This window comes from Lethenteron reissneri, chromosome 42, assembly GCF_015708825.2.
Source record: "Lethenteron reissneri isolate LAM-NWPU_2019-01 chromosome 42, ASM1570882v1, whole genome shotgun sequence".
In the NCBI taxonomy this organism is placed as follows: Eukaryota; Metazoa; Chordata; class Hyperoartia; order Petromyzontiformes; family Petromyzontidae; genus Lethenteron; species Lethenteron reissneri.
In genome coordinates, this window is record NC_083820.1 from 5,073,389 (window position 1) to 5,096,378 (window position 22,990).

The window sequence follows — 22,990 nt, forward strand, 5'->3', positions numbered from 1 at the left end:
TGTCCCCTGGCTACACCACTGACAACTACTACGGGGGCTGCTTGTCCACGTGTCAAGAATTACCGCGTGTCCCGTGGCTTTTATAGCCACTGCTCCTGGGGTATCCACATGAGAGGTCTGGCTCCCTAAAACAATCCCGCTGCGAACACGTGCCACCACGCCAAAATGGTCGCATCACAGCACGATGCCAATCCTCTCCATGATGCGAGACCACGTAATGCGGCTGCCGATACACCACAATAGAGAGAGAGAGAGAGACTTGGCTCGAGACTCGACAACATACATCGTATCGGGGAAAAAAAGTTCTTGCTACAACAAAACAATACAACCGCACAGTTTTAAAAAAAATCACGAGAACAGGTGCTCTTGCAGTTGGGTCCCCGCACCTTTCCACACACACACACATTCGAAAATTAAAATCTGCCAGGGGTTGCGGCCCCGGGGGCGAGATGGGGTAGAGGGTGGGAGCAGAAGCTCCCCCCCCACACCACAGCACCGAGGAGTTCGCGTCACTTGCAAATCAAAACAAAAGGCGGAAATGTTTGGGAGCAGGTCGGGATGGCGTACAGCCATGCGGGAAAGGCATCCGAGCATGCCATTTGGCCGGAGAGCCGTTTCCTGCGTGCACACACACACACACACACAACTCGAGAAGGGGGTAAAGATAGCTCCTGCACGAGAGGAGGGAGACCGGGAGAGACCCCCCTCCCCACCACCACATCACCTCCCACACCGGTTCGCCCCTACCCCCCTCCTCCCGACGCGTATAAAGAAGAGGGGGGTGCGGAGTGGCTCGATCATTCGGCGCGTGCGTTTAAATCGCACAGCGTGCACACCGGAGGGGTGCCATCACCAACTCCAACCTGAGCCACCACTAAAGCTGCCAACGCGAGCCCGCTTCGCCGTGTCCACCAAGCGTCACGCAGGGAGCTCTCTTTTTTTTAAAAAGGTGTGTCCTGTTTAACGGTGGAGATTGTCCGTAACTTTGATCCCCCCCCCCCCCCCCCACCACCAAACTTTCACCTGTCTTGACTTGTATATGTCGGAGTGCTACGTGTCTACTATATATATATGAAAACATGCATGCGTATCTAAAAATAAATCGGTGCTCGCGTTCATTGGAAAACCCCAGAGAGCAGTGGTGAACAATTCCACGTTGCTATGGCGGGGATCAGTGTAGCCCATCGAGGGAACCGCTTTTGTCGACTTCCCACAAAATTATTCAAAGTTTATCTAACGGAAACTTAGTTCATTTACGTAACAAGGAACGCAGGGATTTTACTGCAGCTGTGCAATTGACGCTGCGGAAATAATTTTGCGCGACGAGTTATCCGAAAGCTAGTTTGGTAGTCGCCTTGTGTTAAATCGCAACATTCTTATCACCATATTGTTTTAAATAATTTAACCATTTATCAACATGCGGTGTAATGGGTTGACGATGTTGGGCCGAGCTGAACCTCGACCGGGATGTGAACTTGAACCTTTCGATTGCGAGACAAAATGTGCCGACCATCGCTCCAACATGTTGGATTCATTTTGTTTTATGAAAGTATTTTCCAGCCAGGCGGTTCATCATCCCTTCAGCGTCAATAAAACCGAGTATCGTATTTTTGTAGGGAAGGCAACGGTGATAGTCACCCTTGCAGATTAATCACCCCTGCCCATAGGAATGTGGAACGTATGCCACCTAACCAAGACTTCAAACACAGGAGATAAGCACAGCCTTGATGCTCATGAGTGGGAAATCAGTTGACCTTTTTTATGTATACGGAGTCCTGTGTCAATCCACTGCTGGATGAAGGCCTCCCCACAAATGTCGGTCGGCACGGTTGGCGACGTAGGGTGCGAAATAAGTTTACCGTACATACAAGTCCGCATTGTTTTGCCAGTTTGTACATATTACATAAATAATTGTGTCATTGCATTAAGTTAGTCATTCCGTTGTCACGCATGGCGCAAACTCACTGGGGAGAATTATATCGTAGTGATTGTACACATCGTATATTCTTCATCCCCAGTCATTCTATTCTTACTTTGTAGACACACGGCCAGTCTTAAAATAAACACCGAGCGTGACTGTGCTAAATTCAGGAAATTGTCGCTCCAGATATTCTTCCAATGCACAAGCCAGTTCACCACAGTTAAGTAGTCCACATCCTCGGTCACTTGACTCGCTGACCATCCCAGCACAATCCATCTTGACACAAACGCGATCCACAATCACTGCTCTAAATTCTAAGCCATTTACACTACGAGATCTCTTTTACCAGTGGCAAAAAATAGTAGTAGGTTTTTACCCTTTTAAACTGGTAAAGGTGTCAGTTTTGTACCAGTTTAAAAGGGTAAAACCCTACTACTATTCTAAGCCATTGTCATGCCCCCTCCACCCCACCTCGACCGGCTTAGCAAAGCCGTTTGAGTTTAGCAACGTAGAACGTCTTTCGCACCGTACGTTGCCAAACCGTGCTAATCGGGGGGGGGGGGTGCGGGGCAATAACAAACTAAACGCAACAAGCAGTTCCAAAGAAACGAGTTTCCAAGCGAGATGTAAAAGTGCATAGCTGCAGTGGCGTCCTAAAGCTTGGGCATGACCCTTCTTGGTTCTTTCGGTAAAGTCACGTAGAAGGGAAATAATACAAATATAACATAATTAAACATTTTATTTTATTTTTATATAAAATAAAAAATATTTTATTTTTTATTTTATTATGTTTCATTTTTATTATTTTACCATTTCCCTTCTACGTGACTTTACCGAAAGAACAAAAAAGATGAATCCCTGCAGTCACGAAAGCTTTAAATCGAAATTTCGGCATGACATGAGGATTTGCATTCGTTCGGCGCTTTGCGTACAACACGCGGCAACTTCAAAAGCGTTGCAGTAAACACAACCACGAAAATACACAAACGTGACCCGCTGTCACGGAGCGCCACTCGCACATGACATGCAAGACGCATTGCGCACTCTACACCTCACACGGCATGGCCGTTTGTGAAGAACTGTAAATAACAACGTTCGCGTGACGTATGCTTCCAGGAAAAGCACTGAGATGTTTAGACAGTTACGTTTCATAAAGAGGTGCTTTTATTTTCTCTCAAGGCGCAGCAAACATTGTTTCTCGTATTTTTTTAAAGCGATGATTCTCGCTTTTTTGTATTTTTTTCTGAAATGTATGCATTTGCAGCTGCGTCATTAACTCCATTGCTGGAGGATTGTTCTTCAGGTGTTTGTACCTGTTGCCATCAAGATGGTGTTGTTTTCAGGCTTTGGACACCACATTTTCTCATCTAAACGGGGAGGTCTTTCGACAAAACATTGACAAGTTCGGTTTCTGATTGGGTCCTTAGATGATTGATATACGGACCGGTCTCCGATGGAACCTCTTGAAAAAATGTGACGAGCACTGGTCCTTCTAGACACAATGTATCATGAACGCGGAGTGCACTGCATATCGCACCATTGAAAAGGAGGACTCTGTGGTTTTGCTTTGAATGCCACGTGTAATCACGGGAGGTCACACCATCCAGTGGCCTCACACCACCTTGCACCCAGTGCAAGGCCTTGCTTGACATTTGCTGAAATGCTTTGAACGGTTTACGAGTGAGGCGATGGAGACTGGGGGAGGAACGAGACAGAACAGAAAAACAGTGACCGCAAGAGCTAAAAATACAATGATGCATTTGGCAAGGCACGGCCATTACCACGAGGCTCAGCAATTAGATGACAGTTCAGGTGTTGGGTTTCCTGTACTGCCGTGAAGGGCAGTTTGTATAAAGGTCTGGGGGAAATCTTAAGGTCCTGGGGCTACAACGCTTCGACCCAGATCGTTCTGAAACCAAAACCAAAAAAGGTCAGCTTTATTAGCAATATTAATAATAATCTCAAATTGTAAAAAAAGGCACCGCAACACAGTATTTGCTCGCTCTCGAAGAGAGAGAATTAATTTGGGACGCATGCGAAACTTCAGAGCCACTTGCAATTCATATTCCTCCGTCTCCCCCCCCCCCCTCTGTGAATCATCCGAGCCTCTGCCTCCCCACGTCTAATCATTAAGGGTGTGACTCAGCGAAGGCTTAATGGGAACCAGTGGCGCGTGCAGACGCGGAGGGCGCGCGCGCGCCGCCGCCGCCGCCGCCTCCTGTAACGGATCCATTGTCAACAGCAAAACTGGCGCGTGATTGATGCCTGGACGAGAGTCATTTGTGTGGCCCTATTGTTGTTACAGAGAGGGTCACCCCAGCTGCCCCAAAAATAATTCGCTCTACCCAGGACTTGTCCAACGCGTGTGTGGAGAGGGGGAGCCTGTGACGTAGTGGTTAGCGCTACATGCTGCACTACGAACACGGCGAGCCGAGTTTGGCCAACACCAGTGGCGATGATCTCAACCGATACTGGGCCTCAGCGAAGTTGACTCGGCCTCAAATTGAGTACCTGGTGCAATGTGTAAACATCGCCGCTCGGGAGACTAAGATGGGCACGTGTGCCGTGCCGGCCTGCGTTAGGCGCTCGCTAGCAGCACTTGCCCCTACTGTCTGTTAAGGCTATACGGAGGGGGGAGGGGGGAATTTTGTATTTTTTGTGTGCTGGCTAATACCTTTCACCTATATATAAAAATCAATTACCCATAAAAAGCCAAGCTGACGTTTTAAGACTATTTGTTCATGAGGGTGCTGTATGGGGATATTTGGCTAGTCCAGGGGTCGGTAACCTACGGCTCCGGAGCCGCATGCGGCTATTTACGGGCTGCTTCTTGACGATATGTACAGTATGTACTCAGATGCATTGCGGCTCTTGAAATACTGAATTTTGTACCGAATTGGAAAGAAATGGCTCTTCTTGTTATTTTGGTTGCCGACCCCTGGGCTAGTCCCATGAATGATCGGTTGGCCTCATGTGCAAGAAGACCGGAGAACCCAGTGAAAGTCCAGAACAGCCATATCCTGGCCACCTCGCAGGCCCATTTCGCTTGAGATTTGCTGGGCTTTAGAACACAATGCAAGGCATTTTGCACAAGCAATCTTTCGCGTAAATGGCATAAGTCTAGCATGCGTCTAGCAAGCAAAAAGTGTAGGTTTTTTTGTAAATTAAACAAAGGTGCTTTGGTGCCCACGAGGGCAACATCGCCATTACGAAACGGCAACATATTAAACAATGATAGTCTGGTTATTATTTCCATTGGTCGAAATGGAAACGTAGTAGTGAGGGTACGAAAATTATTCAAAAATCAACCTCAAAGCCCACGTTCACCGCCGCACGCCGCTCTGCGAAAACGTCAAGGTACAGGGGAGCGAGTCCTGCGAAAAGTGCCAGCACACACGGTTTCGTTTCACTCCGAGCAGTGGCGTCATGTGGCACAGCGTCGTACAAATACCCCGCTACGTTTCGACCGCTAAACATTCATCTTCGCTTTGCAATTTGTCCGCTCGTGGCAGGAGCAGAGGAGTGGCGCCTGCGCTACCGTCGACGGCTGCGCGTGCATGGCCACACGGTCCGGACGAGGCGACCTCTGCCAGGCGCAACACACCTGAGCCCCCCCCCCACCCGAGCCCCCACAGAACGCGTCTTTCCCACCCACCTTCCCCCGCCACGTCCCGCTCACGCGCCTGCCACCGCCGCAGTCGGAGGGGGGCGGCCAGAGAAACAAATACGGCCCGCGCAAGTAAAATGGAAGAGCTCGTCATTTAGGCGCTCGCCGCTCTTCATCGCCGTCGACAACCTCGAGCGCAGATCGCTCGCCTTCAATGTATCGGCAACTCGAGCGAACGGGCAAAGCCGGCGGGAACGAGCGCCGCTTTGTTTGCCCGGGCGACCGGAGAATGGTTGCAAAGTGACGGGCCCCGACACCCTGCGCTTCTTCGTGGACGAAACGGAAAGGGCGCCGTTCCGTACTTTCGCGGCGCTGCGGGTGAATTCGGCTCGGAGGTGCGGAGGTGCGCCAGGAGAAGGGGAGGGTGGTTGCGCAATGTGAGCACGGCCAGGATCGCCGGCTACGTCGAAGCGAAGCAGCTGCTCTTTGGAGGCTACGGGTGGGGGTGGAGGTGTGGGGGCAAAGGAAAGTTCAAATCAAGCCGAGACCGATCGAGACACCACGCCGATTACGTAAATGTGAACTTGAAAATGTTGTGGGCACTGAAAGTTACGTCTTGAAGTCTACGCGAACAGGTTTCTGAAGTTGCAATTTCAATCGGAGTGAAAGCACATATATTCATTACGAAGATACCATACACTGAGTTTATAAAATATCATTTGATTTTTTGACATAATAATAAAAAGAAGAAGACAATGGCAAGAATGAATAGACCAGCACCGGTGGAGGTCACGTACAGGGAGATGAGGTTTCTCATTACCCACAACCCCAACAATACCACGCTCAACAAGTTCATAGAGGTGAGCATGCCAGACCATAACAACAACAACCGCCATTCGCCACTAAGTGGCGGTGACGTAACCACGACGCTTGTGCCAGGCCATGTGCACCTCGAGGCCACGTGAAGTGTCGAACGCCCGCTGGCAGGATATAATAATATAAACACGCACACACACATGCCCTTACCCAGGACAGCACCACAGAGCCTCCATACTATTTTCTAATGGAGAGTTCTGCGCATGGGACGTTTTGTCCATTGCCCTTAACAGACCGTGCTGCAAGGAGGCAACCAGAGTAGCTGCAGAAAACCGAAGCTGATAAATAAAAAAGGGGATAAAACCCCAAAGACCCACACAGATGGGTCAACAAACCCATTTTCGCTCTAGCACCATCACCGGGCCGCCTTGTAACCCCACGGCGAGTCCACGGCAATCCGTGGTGTCCACAGACCTTGCCGCCTTAAACACTGGATTACAGGAGAGCGGGAAACTGGGTAATGTATGTGAATTACCAGTCGCGTAATGGATTTTCTCTCCAGCCAAACCCCCTCCACCTTGCATCACTCGGAGAATTGTAAAAGTTCAGGGTCACGAATCATTTCGAGAATATTATAATTTGTTCCATCTCATTTTGTAAAGACACACTCCACGGGCCCAACAGGTGACACGAGCATACAATCCGCAAACAGCTCATTTGCGCGAATTAGAAACCGTATTATATTATTATATAATTTCATTTTATTTAATTATTTTATTATATTATTTTATTATGTTTTATTTTTATTACTTTATTATTTCCCTTCTACGTGACTTTACCGAAAGAACCAAGAAGATGAATCCCTGCAGTCACGAAAGCTTTAAATCGAAATTTAGAAACCGTCAAGCTCGGTCACGCACAAACTGTTGCACGTAGTTACGGCGTAAGAATCGTTTAAGATTTCGCTCAAACCAACATCATCGTGTTTTCGTGCGACTCCTGTGCAGGAGCTGAAGCAGTACAGCGTGACGACCGTGGTACGCGTCTGTGAAGTGACGTACGACAAGAGTCCGCTGGAACGGGAAGGCATAAGCGTCATAGTAAGTCGAGCCAAGACCACAAACACTCATCGTGACACTCGCCATAACCACACCTATCGAAGAAGGCCGGGCACAGTGCAGAGGGGGGATGGGTGGCCAACACCACGCCCGGGCTTGCCTTTGTCTCCACAGTGCTGCTGTTAAACACATCGCACCAGTTACTCGTTTTTTTATTAAATACTTTATAATAAGTTCACTTGCTTGCGCGCTTACGACCGTGCAAATCTTTCGGTCGTTTTTTAACCCACTTCCCGTGATCCAATCGAGCTGACATTTTGCACACAGACTCGTTGTGCGTGACAATTTATTTTCGTGAAAAAAAATTCCTAAATTTTACACTGTTTAGGGAAAAATGTTTAAATATTTAATTACCAATTGCTTAATGCTGGCAGACAATCATCTGACCCATAGGTGGCAGCCATATCAAGCCAGAGGACGAGAGGACTCTAGCCGCCACGCATATAAAGGATTTATAGTGAAAAACTTTGTTTTTACGGGTTAATTTTTTGATGGTCGAGTCGACCCCCAGGCAGGCTCAGGACTAATTCAGATGTGACTCACTGCCGGGTTTGTCGCGCAGTGTGCCAACAACCACTTACTCTACCGCTTCCCACCAAGAGACACTCACCGCGAGACACTCACCGCGAGACACTCACCGCACACGGTCCCCCCTTTCCTGCACCAAAAGAACCGATTTCGCCGAAATTATCTCCAAGTAAAACCCACCTTAAATTATTATTTTAAAAAATCAGTGTGGTTTTCCCGGGTACACAAATACATTCCTAAAGTAAATTGGACGTGAATATGAGCAGGTGGATTAAGGTGCCAATTCGCTGTGAGAGCGCAAAGCCAACATTGCCGAGCCTCTGCGTTCAAATCTGCGTTCCAGCCACCCACTACTAAACCGGGTTCTTAATTGTAGCAAGATGGGTCTGAAACCTGGTCTCCAACGGCTGCGTAAAAAAAACTCATCGGTTTATATTTCGATCCTTGCTTATTCCTGCTCTGAGGATTTACACGTCAGCGTGGCTGTTAGGCACACGAGGTGGCCCACCAACCCGTGTGGATGAGGCACTTTCGAAGGGAGACTACACACGTAGTCCTGCTCACCTTGAGAATGCCGATTACCACAACTGGAATAGAAATGGGGAGAAAATAAATATGACGCTTCAAAATTGCAACTGGGATATTCAGGCAAGGGGGTACAACTTTGGTTAGCAACTTCAGTAACTGAACAGTCAACCATGCCTGAGCCAAAGCCACCTGAAGACGGAGACTTGTGTTGCCTCCGAAACGTCGTGATTTAATCGAGTTATTTTTATTTATTATTCTTTTATTTTTATTTTTATTCCTACGTGACTTTACCGGAAAAAAACCCTAAGAGTACCAAAGCCACATTGCAATCCACTACGAGCCCTCTAGAATCAGCTATTATTTCATTAGAATGAACTCAGGCTAACGGCACACACACACGCGCGCGCACTTGGTCAAGCAAGTGTGACGAGTGCGCATGCGTGTGTTTTGCTCTACCAAAACAGCCAACTCGTAAAAATTTACACAAAAAATCCCAACACTCTCCCCAACACAGTTTTGCGCCGCGCCCAACTACAATGACCGATAGATGCACTGTGGTAGTGGTGTTGTTGTTGTGGGGCTTCATTTCCACCCCCCCCCCAACCCTCTTGTTCAACTGCGATCGAGGCTTTCACAGCGAGCGAAGCACAAAGTAACCGCAATTCAATATTGGCAGACAGGGCCTGTGATGTAAGGTAATATGTAAATTATCGCGGTGGCTTTTATTATATGGGCCGCCTCGTTCCACTGCCTTGGGCAGTTTTGGTGCAATGACGCAGAAGTGGCCTTTATCGGGGCCAGTGATCTGACCCGCGCTGTGTGTTCATTCCTTCGCTCGTAACGGCAGCTCCAAGTATAGTATTGTTTCTTTGTGCGGCAAAAGCCTAATAATTTATATAGTTAATTCTTTGTTTACCCGGGACAGTTTCAGCGAGCCTCAACAGCCTGTTTTTGGAGGGTCCTGCGTTGGAATGTTTGGGAAATGTTTCATTGGGAAGAAAAAAAATTCATAATTTAAAGAAGGGGGAAACCGGAGTACCCGGGAGAAAACTCGCACATGACGGGGAACTGAGAAAAATGCCCCAAACCCTACAAACCTATGATAATTGTTTTTTTACCCTTCTATCTGGCAACAAAACTGACACCATTTTTTTACAAGGAGTCATGTTTACATAGACCACAATACCTGCAGTCATAATGCAAACAAAAAACATAACTCTGATAATGTGCACTGTCCTTAAAGTTGATTGGTCCACACCCGAGACCGCTTTCCTTAGAGCCTAGTCTCACATGGGTTGGACCAGATAACGCCAAAAGGCACACATCTCAAAGACAATGCACCATCAGAGTATGAGAGCTCGGGGTAAGCATTTACACCATTGTAGCTTCATTTGCCAGTAAAAATATGATAATTGTTTTTTTTACCCTTCTATCTGGCAACAAAACTGACACCTTTTTTTTTACAAGGAGTCATGTTTACATAGACCACAATACCTGCAGTCATAATACAAACCTACTTGCCGTGCTGCTGGTTTACCGAAGGCGATTCGCTGCATGCAAGGCTGGTGTCGTGAACGTGGTGGGGGGCTCCATCTCTGTGCGATCTGCCAACCCGACTCGCGTGTGCTACCACAACACTCGGTGAAGATGCTGTTGGCTTCCTTTCCAAGCTTTTTATTTGCTTCTTGTACCCTGGGCACAGATTGACGGCTTTAGAGGAGAGGGTTCGTCGCGATTACGAGTCAAGATTGAATGTTTTTGCATCGTTTTCACCATTGTATTGTTTAACTTTTTTTCCCCATCTCATCACGACAATTTGTTTCACTATCGGCCTAAATATAACCTTAGCTACTCTTTGTTTACCGACGATAATTCTGTATTGTACAAGACACGGGTTCTGTATCCTACGAGATGAGTATTCTTATTGGATGAGATGAGAGTTCTGTATCGAATGAGCGACAACGATTGCAGTCGCCTTAGCCATGTGGCATGGGCTGGTATTAGTGGTGTATTGATGTCTGGATTAATTTCACCTTGATGCTTAACCTCCTGTTACATTGTATGAGGGATCAGACCACCGTCCCATCATGTATGTTGTCTGAATTGGCTTCATCAGACTCCTGCAGCAGGGAAAGGGCACTACATTCACCGCAATCTAATTTAATTAATCGACGTTTCATTCAGTTATGACCCTGAATTTGCAATAATTCGAGTCGCTGGGTTGGTTAACCATTCCACACCTAGCAAGACACAATTTCAACACACGTTGGATTTTTAATGACGGAATCGAACTTGGCGCGTATCGAAGGAGACTTTAAAACAAACTGTTTAACGATTCGGGGTATGGCCGAGCGGTAGTGCGTTCACCCCTCGTTGCAGAGGTTCACGGTTCGACACGGAGGCTGCCCTGGTTAATACTGCGAGCATATTATCCACAGGCACGTGCCGTCTGCCTTAGAGCGGACATTAAGGATCTCGATGTTATTTGAAGGAGAGTATGCCATGTGTGCTGGTGTCCTGGTTCAAGTTTTCAAATTTGAAAAAAGTCTTGCAAATTTCCAGATTAAGCAAAGCCACGTGGCAACATTACATAATACTAAACACTTATTAAAGGGTATTTCACCCGGAGGTCACAAGGTGCTGTATAGACAAATAACAATGTGGAGGCCTGCTAGCCACGACGAGAGGATGACTTCAGGAGAAAGTTGGTGTCGTTTTGCTATTTCACCTTTGCTTAAGGAGCGCAGGCTCCGGGTGTTTGCTACTTTTGTAGTCCGTTAGCCTTCTCGCGGTGGCCCATCTGTCACGCGTCTTCATGTTTTCTCACCGCAACCAACACCGTACAATATCCAGGCGGAAATGGACATCATTACTTTGAATGCAGGTGCGGTCACGCCCATGAAAAGATGTTCGTGAGTACGGTTGGCTACGTACGGTGCGAAAGAAGTGAAACGTAAATTTCACGTGGAAGTGCCATTATTCTAGAACCAATGCCATTCCATTGCTCATTTAAAAGAGGAAACGGGGAGGGGTTTTGGGCTTTCAAATTCTGTTTTCTTAAGTAATTTTATATGACGAGACTAAGTTTTACATTTGGGTACTCTTATGCTTAGGTTTTTTCGGTAAAGTCACGTAGGTAAAAAATTAAAATTATAATTAATAAAAGTAACATTAAAATTAAAATCACGACGTTTCGGGGGCAACACAAGCTTCCGTCTTCAGGTGGTTTTATTTTACTTTTATTAATTTTAATTTTAATTTTTTACCTACGTGACTTTACTGGAAAAAAACCTAAGAAGATGAATCCTTGCAGTCACGAAAGCTTCAAATCTAGAATTTGGGTACTCTCCCAGAGCAGAGCATCGCCCTCTGCATTAGGAGGGAATGACTGGCAGAAGGCGATATTACGGACTTGTTTTGGGAGAATCCTTGAAGTGACCTCCTTTAGCCACACTTTCAGGTACTCCACTTTTCACCCGTGTGCTTGAATTGGAGAAACATTCATTGCACGGTTAGGGACCCATTTTTTATTCTCAGGAGCTGGAAATTTCACCAGTATAAACTAAAAACCTACGTTTTCGTTTTAATGCGTTTTTGGGGGCGAGGTTGAGTCACTGGCGACTTGGCATAGACCAGCAGCTGGCTACATTCGAGAACCTCGTTTAAATCACAGGAAAAGACGACATGTTCTCCATGCAAAGTCACACCGAGCTGGTCACACCGTCTTACGAAGCGATGCATTTTACGCAAATTAAAACTGGTTTCAAGTTGTTGACTCCATATCCTCGGCTGCCAAAATCTGTCAAACTCAGAACATGTGGGACAAATGCTCAGTGCAACGGAGCGCTCTGGCTCATCTCTTCTTTGTCCGCATTCAAACTTCAGTCAGTGTGCTCGTGGGCACGTGCATGGGGCGGGGGGGAGAGTGGAATCATGCCATAGTGGTTTGCGCACTGCGCTAAAAAGATCTTGGCCACCCAAGCCCAACTCCTAACCGGGGATAAACATCAATACCGAGTGATACCCTGAACACGTTGTACGAGCCCCCCTTAAGTTGACACAATCAACTGGGGAGGCGAAGGTAGCCCAGGGTGTTTTACTGGCCACACCAACGCATTGAGTGCTTTGCCAGCTCTAACGGGTTCACTAACAGCACTATCCCTAGCAGTCAGAGAGAAGAAATGTGAGGCAGTGGGTGGGTCATTGTCTAAGCCTATATACAAATGACCCTGAACGCACCCAGTCTCGCCAGATCACGGATTAGCCTGGTTAGTAATTGGATAGGAGACTGCCTGGGAAGACCTTGTATTGTGAACTCGATGTCCGAATGGATCTGTAACCAGATTTTGACTGTCATATCCTCCGCTATGCATCGGTTTTCTCCCACAAAGCCAAACGCTCGTTATTTGGAATTGGAAAAACATCCCAATGCAAGGTACCGCTGAAAACGAGTCTTGGAGACTGATTTCAGGCTTTCCCGAAGTGCAATTCTAACAAAGAGCATTATTGTTATTCCTGGGAGGGGGCGTTTATTGGTTAGACAGTCAATCTCACACCAGTTTAAATTAGTTTAAACTTTTCCGAGGACTCAAAAACGTGATGTTATCGCGTTTGGAGACCTGTGTCAAACCCAGATGCACTGTCCGGCAGGCACTTTGATGCAACGCAGCGTGTTACAGCGTTTGTTCAGGGGGGGAGGGGGGGCTGCCTCTGGGGAAAGCGCCTATTTTGGAGGGTGGCCCGCACGTGGGATTTATTTACCACATCGAGGGAGGTGAAAAAGTGTACCGCACGCCCTTTTACATCCTTCCTCCCCGCCCAGTGAGAGCGCCTTCTTCCCCACATCTGTCTGGCCTCGGCGTTTTAAAAAAAAACAGACTCAAGCTGCACGGCGAGGCCCTCAGGCTTGCCCGGCCTTCGCCACCGTACGTAAAGAGGAGGAGGCTGTGCAAGAGGCAGACAGAGGGGCGGGGGGGGGCACAGTCGGGGCCTATAAATCTTCACCCTCGGCACCTGCGTATTGTTACAGCTGGAAAAATATAAAATGCCTTAATGACAATGGGAAAACAGTAGCGCGTGTGTAAATATTAGATTGTGGAATGTTAGGATCCACATTTTTGGGTCACCCTGTCTGTCTGCGAGCCCAAAAAATGAGGTCAAATGTCTGAATGTGTTTTTTTGTGTGTAATCAGCAAACTCCCCAAAAAACTACCAAATAAAATTTTGTAGCTTTGGCCTATTAAGAGCATCGGTTTAACAAAAAAAAACGGTGTTATCAACTCCATTGCTCACGCAAGCCACAATCAACTGCACTCAACTGTATGAAATGTGCCGTTTAACGAGTTGGCCACCCTCTCCCCGATTCGCCAACGACTCGGCACAAAATACGCGATCGATCGCGTCGAATTTGATATTAGCATTTAAATCTGCCTAAATTCCACCTATTATTTAAAATCTAGTTTTACCATCCTGTGACAAATCTCAATCAGAGACTGTGGGATATACGACCCCTACTGTGTTAAAGGGTGAAAGGTATATTTAGAGGGGTTTTTCAGAAATCATGTGAAACATCTAGTTCTGATAAACGGGTGTGCCACACTGAGATTTCCCTATGGATGATTGGTCTCTTGGCATATTCTGACATCACGGTTGGAATCAATTGGGCTGGTGGACAGTTTGAGTTTGAAACCCAGAACAGAAAACTCCACTAGTTACTCAAACTTGACAGAGGCCCCTTAAACTTATATTGCAGATCATTGTTACACGTTAAATTTACTTAACAAATTAAAATAAAGTTACATCGTTTCATTTGCATAAGTAAAACGCTCGCTTGGTTCAAAATGGGATTTAGTTCGCGCTCATCACCGATTTAGTTTAAACTGGTACTCCCACGGTTGTGTGAATGAGATTCCGCATCTGGTGTCTCGAACACTCCCCCCCCCCCCACTCCTCAGTGGGGCCCCACGCTGCCTTGAACACACACGTTGTGCCAGTTACACAAAAACGACAGAAAATTGTAACCAACACTGTGAACCCCAGCAGGGTACACCCACGTTGGGCGATTTCGTTTGTTACAAAGCGGTAGAAGGCACCGCCACTTAGTGGCGTACAGCAGTTGTTGTTGTTGACGATGATAGAAACACGAGTGCATGCAAAAATTGTCCTTTAAATTGTGAGCAGAAGTCAACGTTGTCATCACCGCCAACTCAATATTCTCCAGTGGTCCGGATACATCTCCGTTGTTACGGTAGCAAATGTGCTCGGACATGAAATCACAGGTTCAAGTTCCAGCCAGTGTTCACACGGCCCCATCAATAATCGCAATCATCATCAATGATCACCATCCTAATCGTGAGAACCTAAAATGTACTAGTCAATTCAGACCCGCATTTGTAACGAAGATCGCACACACAGGACATTGTATGCGTGCTGTGGATATTATTTGCTCCATGTAGGCATGGAAAAGATGCATAGAAGAATTACGTCTGAGGCAAATAATTCACCATCTGTAGAAATTCAAGGCTCAAGTTATGTTTAAGCTCAATGAGTGACCAAAATTGTACAAACGAGACAATACAAACAAGATGGGGGGGGGGGGGGGAGGTCAAAAATATTGTATTTATGAATTCAATTGTACAGTGAACTGCCAGATGTTTATAGTCAATAAGGCCCATATCTAGGAGGGTTCTTTGTCTATAAACATCTGGCAGTTTCACTATCATTGGTTCAAGCAAGGCCCGACTCTGCATGTTGTTGAAACCGCCTCAGAGTTTGCGTGTATTAAACCAATGTTCCCGAAAAAAACGGCCAAAGCCTTCTGGGAGTGCAATGGGATGTGTAGAAAAAAACTTTATCATTTAGGTGGAGACATTATTTTGTATCATACCAATACTCCCCACAACAACGCTAATGTTGTGTCCAACTAGGTTTAAACAAGCTTGACTGCTAATGAGACACTTAATATCAAAACCAGTCGAGAGTGTGCTTTTACCAAACCAATGCTGCAATAACAAAAAAACACGTACGAATCGAGGATTCAATGAAAGGGGTCGTGAGTTTAAGTATTGATTTTAAATCGATGAATCAATGCAACATTACATGCCCACCGTTCATATATACCTTCCAAAATATGCTAATAATCCCAGATGGGGTAGGGAGGGAATTCATCTCTCCCATTCCTCCACAGTCGCCAAAAACCAGAACCCGCTTTGTGTGGGAAGCCGACAGTGGTTGTCCCCCTATGCACAGTGGCCATTGGAACGGAAATGTTGAATTTCCATCGCCAGCTCAGGTAGACAGGTAGCGAGAGAGGGGAGCACCTCGGTTCGCTCCGAGCAGAGCGGTCGTCTCCGAGGGCAGCTTTGGCAGCGACACAGCTGTGAAAGCAAAGGCGCTCTTCCTGTTCTAGGGCCCTGCCTGGAATACGAGCAAGCAGGCTTCCTCTGAGAAGAAGCCAAACCGTGCGCAAAGACCAAAATAAAATTAAAAAACACCGCGACCTTGGAACACGGGCGGCAAAACTAGCCGCGTAGAATTAGATGGGGGAAAAAAAACTGGTGAAAATGTTTGACTAAATAAAAAGCGCCACCACATTTGACGCTATTTTTATTATTTGCCAGCATGCAGGTGGCTTTTTTTAAAGTGTTTGGCCATTGCGGGGGGAAAAAAAAAACACCGGGTCGTGTTTCGTCTGTAAAGTCCCGGCTCGTATAATATAATGAGAAGAGTTTGAAATGACAGTGCGCCCCCCATTTACCAGAGTGGCTTTGAGAGGGTTTTTCCCTTCGCACATCTTAGCACAGAACAAAGGAGCGGAGCCGGTTTGAGGATGGGACCGTTGAGCATTTGCACACTTGATTCGTATTAGGGCGGCTTTAAATAATGGTGCATTGTGGGGGTTCAATTATTTGTTTACGTGGACGCAGCCCTTGTTTCGTTCAACTCAATAAGCAAACCATTGGAACCTCATTTGCCAGTAAATAATATGATAATTGTTTTTTTACCCTTCTATCTGGCAACAAAACTGACGCCTTTTTTTGCGTATGTTACCAAGAAAAGTGGAGTTGAAGCGAGTTGTCACCCTTTCGCGATTCGATGAATTGTTCACAATTCAGAGCCAAGGATTCAACTGTAATATCCTTTTTTTTAAACCCATAATTCATAAGCAAGTGCACGTATCCCTTAAACTACACTTGCACCCGTATTATTTTTTGATACTGCTTTTGCTGGCTGCATAACCTATGCCGACGAATGGATGCAAAGTTGTCTATAAATCAACGGCTCTCAACACGTAGGTCGTGCCGCTCTGGGAGTTCGCGATAACCTTTGCATTACAAAGGTGGAGAATCAGTCCTACTTGGTTTTCATTTCCCCCCCCCGCCCCGATTTAACCGAAGTTTTGCCACAACGGCTGCCAGCACACATGCGACTAAAGTAAATATTGTAGGGGGCATATTCTTAGGTTTTTTCGGTAAAGTCACGTAGGTAAATAATTTTAATTAAATTAATAAAAGTTAAATAAAATAAAAATAAAAAATCACGACGTCTCGGAGGCAACACAAGCTTCCGTCTGTGACTTTACCGAAAAAACCTAAGAATATGAATCCTTGCAGTCACGAAAGCTTCAAATCTAGAATTGTAGGGGGCGTTGTTACGCCGGGTTTGGAGAAGCTCAGCGGTATGGGGGTGGATGGGTGGTGTGGCGGATTGGGGGGCAGAGAGCTGAGTGTGAAGTGGAGGCATGGGCTCCGGTGAAGGCATGATCTCTCCACCACTCTCACCTTGCATACATTGATCCCTTGTTTATACTTCCGAACCGCGGTCGATCACGTGGATCAGAGCAGCACGGCGAACCACGAGCACACGTACGCGCGGGGACTCCTCGCAAGTCACCCCCATGCAAGGCAGACTCACGCAGAGCAGGGAACCCCCTCTGTGAAGAAGGCCCGAAGCCTACGCCCACAGGAGGGGTGCCTCTGTGGGGTTTTTTTTTTAAGTCGGCCAGTTGCAGCTGTGTTTTCTCAGAGAAGGGTCTGCCCTTGTTGTTATAATAAGGCTGGCAGTGATAATTGTTTTTTTTACCCTTATATCTGGCAACAAAACTGATACCTTTTTTTACAAGGAGTCATGTTTGCATAGACCACAATACCTGTAGTCATAATGCAAACAAAAAACATAACTTTGATAATGTATGCACGGTCCTTGAAGTTGATTGGTCCACACCCGAGACAGCTTTCCTTAGAGCCTAGTCTCACATCGGTTGGACCAGATGATGCCAAAAGGCGCACAACTCAAAGACAATGCACCATCAGAGTATGAGAGCTCGGGGTAAGCATTTACACCATTGGAACCTCATTTGCCAGTAAAAAATTAAAATAAAAGTGTCAGTTTTGTTGCCAGATAGAAGGGTCAAAAACCAATTATCATAATTTTTACTGGCAAATGAGGTTCCAATGGTGTAAAGGCTGGCAGTGCTACAGTAACAAAACGGCCTGCGGCTGAAACACGACGAGCCTTCTATTCCGACCGCTCACAGGTCCAGTGGGAAGACGGCAACGGAGAGACATTCGCTCTCGCTGCTAACCTCACCAGGGGAGGCCAGAATTCCAAGCATCTGGTCAGTTACCCAGAGCCCTGGTGATACCCACTGTTGTAGAGTCTCGTTAACTTGGCGCAAACTCATTTAGGTCATTATTTCACGGACAAAACCTTGTATTTTTAACCACACTATCCGGTAAATGTTACCTCGCCAAAAATGGGATTCTTTCCACTATCAGTATGCGGGGGGGGGGGGGGGGGGGCGTGCATTGGTCAGTCCTCGTCGTTAAGAATGTTCATTTGGGACGATGGTGTGGCCCAGTGGCAGCGTGTTCGCCGCTTATTAGCAGATGTTCCTGATTCAAATCCAGCAGGCTGCCCTGGTTAATGACTGTGGGTGTATTAACCACAACATATATATATACACGCGCTCTCAGCTTCACAGTGGCCGTTAAAGATCCCTCCCCCCGATGCCATTCGTAACGAGCGAGACACTCGTATATCAGTTGTGATCACGTGACGCTTGGCAGACAAAGCGTATACACGTACTACTCGTATTGCAAGACCTCGTTCGTTTATTAAAATAGTATTTAATTACAATTGGTGCTCGTCTTGCAAAACACTCGCAGACCAAGTTACTCGCAATCCAAGGTTTTACTGTATTTAATATGATAGGGCACATAAATTACGAGTGTTTATGGAATTGGATTTTTTATCAAATGAAATATTATTATTATTCTGTCTGCCGGTGTTTATATTTGTCCTTGTAACCCACCCAGGTCTCCTTTTCAAAAGTCACCTGGGTCATAAATATTCTGCTTGTGTATCTGGTGGAGACAAGGTCCCGTTTTCTAACACAACAGTCTGCAATTGTGGATACATACAACCCCTAACGCACATGAAAGAGGGAATGTGGATATTCAAAGTAGCCCGTTTTTACCCCTCTGCACGCAGATTATTAAAAAAAAAATCAACCCTGCACTCCCCCCAATATAAACACAGCATCGCCAGCATTATTACCCCGCTCAGATAAAGACACGCAGACGCACCCGTCCTCATCGGCAGAACACGGAGCTGTGACATTTAAAGGGCAGGTAAGGCCAAGAAATACCAAGACCATAATTAGAATGAGTTTAAATACCCACGTGGCCCCTGCCCAATGTGCACATCTGCCAAAGTGGCTTATCTGCGTTCACCCGCGCGGAGATTTACAGCGAAGTAAGACGACGCTCGCACGTGGTGGCGAGATAATACATTTATTGGTTCTTTCGGTAAAGTCACGTCGAAGGGAAATAATAAAATAATAAAAATAAAACATAATAAAATAATTCTCACGACGTTTCGGCCACAACGCAAGCAGCCTAAATGTCGTGAGAATTATTTTATTATGTTTTATTTTTATTATTATATTATTTCCATTCTACGTAACTTTACCGAAAGAACCAAGAAGATGAATCCCTGCAGTCCCGAAAGCTTTAAATCGAAATATAATAAATATCGTTACGTGAGATTTAAACACGCACGTAAATTATCGGCTGCTGTTACCGCCCACTGCCCCTGCATTTCCCATTCCCTGCAAAAGGAATGATGCTGCTGCGTCTACCTGGCAATAACATCATTTGGAAGCCACTGAAAAAGCGAACACTCCTTCAAAGTTTTAGAGTTCAAATAATAATGATGGCAGCGTTTCATTTGTATATGTAGCGTTGTCATGCGTGCAAATTGCATCTCGCAATCTCCGAAGAACCGCAGATGATCCCGGAAGGCAGCTGCCAGGCGGTGAGCCGGCACCAACAAATTTCCAAAGCTCTGCAGTCCTCAACATAAAGATGTTTTCAGCCACTTCATGAGCGTGCATAAGTGGCATGACACTGGAGAAGCCCCACATCCTCGACCCCATACAGCTTGCACTCTGCTCGTCTGCCTTCTCCTGGCAATCCCAGGGTATAGCGACCTCGACGCTCACGGCAAGGGGAGTTACGCAACATTCGTGCGTGACATCCACCAAGCCTCGCTGCTTCTCTCCAGTGCTGCATTGCAGACAAAGTGCGCGTCAGGATGTCGTGGGTTCGATCCCGGCCCCTCTATATTTGGAGCGTGTATGTCTCCCCCCCCACCCCCCCCCCCCCCGGTGGTTGCGTGGATTTTGTCTGGGTCCTCCGGTTTTTCCCCCTCCACATTTAGAATCAAAATGTGCTTAGAGGTTTGGGCTGCTATAAATTTCCACATAAGTCACTTCGTCGAGTTGTCATGTGTGGCCAGGTGGCTTCTGAAAAGAGCTATATCGCTCAGTGGGCCTTACCTGGTAAAATGTAAAACATAGGTTTGGTTTAAGTGCAATAGCCACCACCGCTCCAGCTATCTGGACCGCAAACTTAAAGGTGCCATTTTGTGCAAGGGTTGGGTGACCGATTTGAACTTTTTCCTTTGGTGTCACAGACATTGTTCGGGGCAAGGCGAGATATAAATAAAAAGGGAGCGTGTTGATGTTTTCGCTGTAACCAGGACTGGCAGTTTGACGACGGCGCCCCACCCCCTGGGAAAGTGGTCGACGATTGGCTGAGCCTTCTCAAGACAAAGTTTCGCGAGGACCCGGGATCGTGTGTAGCCGTCCACTGCGTTGCTGGTCTGGGCAGGTAAGCATTTCTTGCAAAGGATGACGACAAATAGCTCAGCAACGGCATACGTAAACACGTGTATAAAGCAGAGGTCGCAACCGGGTACCCTGGTGCGGCCGGGTACGGGTAGGCGGTGAGTCACTGGTGAGTAACTGTGTCACTCATTTCCCAACGTCTTGTCTCTTCTCACAATTCAAGTTACTAGAATCAGCCCACCCGCGCCTGCAACATGGCTTCATCCCAGAGGTCGCAATCAGGTACCCGATATCCGTACCCTACCCATACCCGTACGGGTACGGCCGGGTACGGGTACCCGTTTGCGACCCTGGTGCGGCCGGGTACGGGTACGGGTAAGGAATCAAAACCCGTTTGCGACCTCTGGTATAAAGACAAATTTTGCATCTCGCAGATACACAGTATCTAAATGCTCTCATTAGATAGTGTGTACAAAGACAAAGATTTTCCCCAGTATAGCCTGTAACAGACTGTTATAGGGCAAGTGCTGTTAGCGAGCACCTATGAAAGGCCGGCACGGCACACGAGGGGCGTGGGTGGCCAGCACCATGCCCGACCGCCTTTGTCTCCCCAGTGGCGATGTTTACACACTGCTCCAGTCAACCTAGCGGAGTCCCAAAACCGGTTCGGATAATCATCACTGGTGTTGGCCGTCAGTGGGAATCGTACTGGGGACACCGGGTTTGAAGCGCAGCGCGCAAACCACTACACCACCGCTCCACACACGTGCGCGTGTACACAAATACGTACCTGCGTGCATACAAGCACATGTAGGTGACATTTCGCAGATGGATTCTTATTGGCCGAATTTCACAGTTAAAGACCGACCCCAAATGTATCCTGTCATGCACACAAGTTACCCATAATTTGAGATAAATCATATTGTCTGCCTTTATCTGCAGATGCTTACCCAGAAGTTCTCTACTAGAAGTGCGAATGTTATCCTATTATCCTTGTTTTTGTGGCTAAGAGGCGTAACCCAAAATGATTAAACATTCATTGTATTATCCATGCTTATCGACGAGTAACCATGAGGATTTCAAGAGTTATCTTGCTGATGACAAAAGTTATTTTGGGAATGGGTGCCGATACTAGAATCCACCACCCCCACCCCACATTCAGGCAGTTAAATAGAATACAGTAAAGTATTTGCATTCAGCCGCAAGTGAAAACCTCAAGAAGCAAGATTTCATTTATTAGTAGGTTTTTACCCTTTAAACTGGTACAAAAACTGGCACCTTTATACAAGGCATCATGTTTTCAATAACCACAACACAAGCAGTCAAAATGCAAACAAAAAGAAACAACTCTGATGATGATAATTATATGCACTGTCCTTGAAGTTGATTGGTCCACACCCGAGACAGCTTTTCTTAGAGCCTAGTCTCCATTGGTGTTGGACCAGATGACGCCAAAAGGCGTACCAACTCAAAAACAGCGCACTCTCAGAGTATTGAGAGCTCGGGTAAGCATTTACACTATGAGACGTCCTTTACCAGTGGCAAAATATATTAGTAGGTTTTTACCCTTTAAACTGGTACAATGGGTTAAAAAACCTGAAAATATTCTCCCCCCCCCCCCCCCCCCCAATTGCTGGTGTATGAAAATGAAAAATTTTGTCTATGGATTTTACCATCTAGTGTTTAACCTGGATTCAGTGCCTCTTAAAGCCATCCACATGTGAAAGTTCACAAAAGTCTGGGTTCAACAATGATACATTTCAGGAGACCCAGAAATCTTACATTTCTGCCAAATTTCCGCGTTTTAGACCTAGAAAACCGCAAGCATTTACACTCACTCACCGATGACCAACTACATACCAGACAATATAATATATTACTGAACTATGCAAGCATTCCCAACAACTGTGTGGAAATTATGCAAATGACACCGACATAACAAAAACACAATTCCACAAAAAACTGTGCACATGTACAGGCATCGCTTGCTACCAATAAGGCGGCAGAGCTCTATTGCCCATGCTTCGTTCCATTTTCACATGTTCCGTAACGGCGTGGTTAATTCACAGGCTTTTCACATCACCAAAAACAAGGCGACGCACGCGACACACAAAAAACTAAATCACGAGTACAAGCACTCGTGCCAAATCGTCACTTGAAAATTGTCCCCATCGACAGCAGAACTGTTTTCCTCCACCTTCATCACAGCCGTCACGTTTTCCCTAAGTGCCACGTGCTAAACAAGGCCACTCCACCGCAGTGCCTTTGATCAGCGCTTGGGTGTTATTTTTTGTTCCAGCATTATCATCTGTCCCCATTAAGGGATTATTAAAAGGCAGTGT

The 22,990-nt window shown here is 46.5% G+C and overlaps 1 protein-coding gene across 2 annotated transcripts in view; it reads left to right on the forward strand.

The window, feature by feature from the left end:
* The window catches only part of LOC133353087 (protein tyrosine phosphatase type IVA 1), an 80,354-nt gene that overhangs the window by 47,215 nt on the left and 10,149 nt on the right, over nt 1-22,990 (forward strand). For both annotated transcript variants that reach the window (XM_061569207.1, XM_061569206.1), the window contains exons 2-4: nt 5,434-6,388; nt 7,352-7,444; nt 20,561-20,691. In XM_061569207.1, the coding sequence (XP_061425191.1) occupies nt 6,284-6,388; nt 7,352-7,444; nt 20,561-20,691 (329 nt within the window). In that variant the 5' untranslated portion in view covers nt 5,434-6,283. The remainder of the gene's footprint in view (nt 1-5,433; nt 6,389-7,351; nt 7,445-20,560; nt 20,692-22,990) is intronic.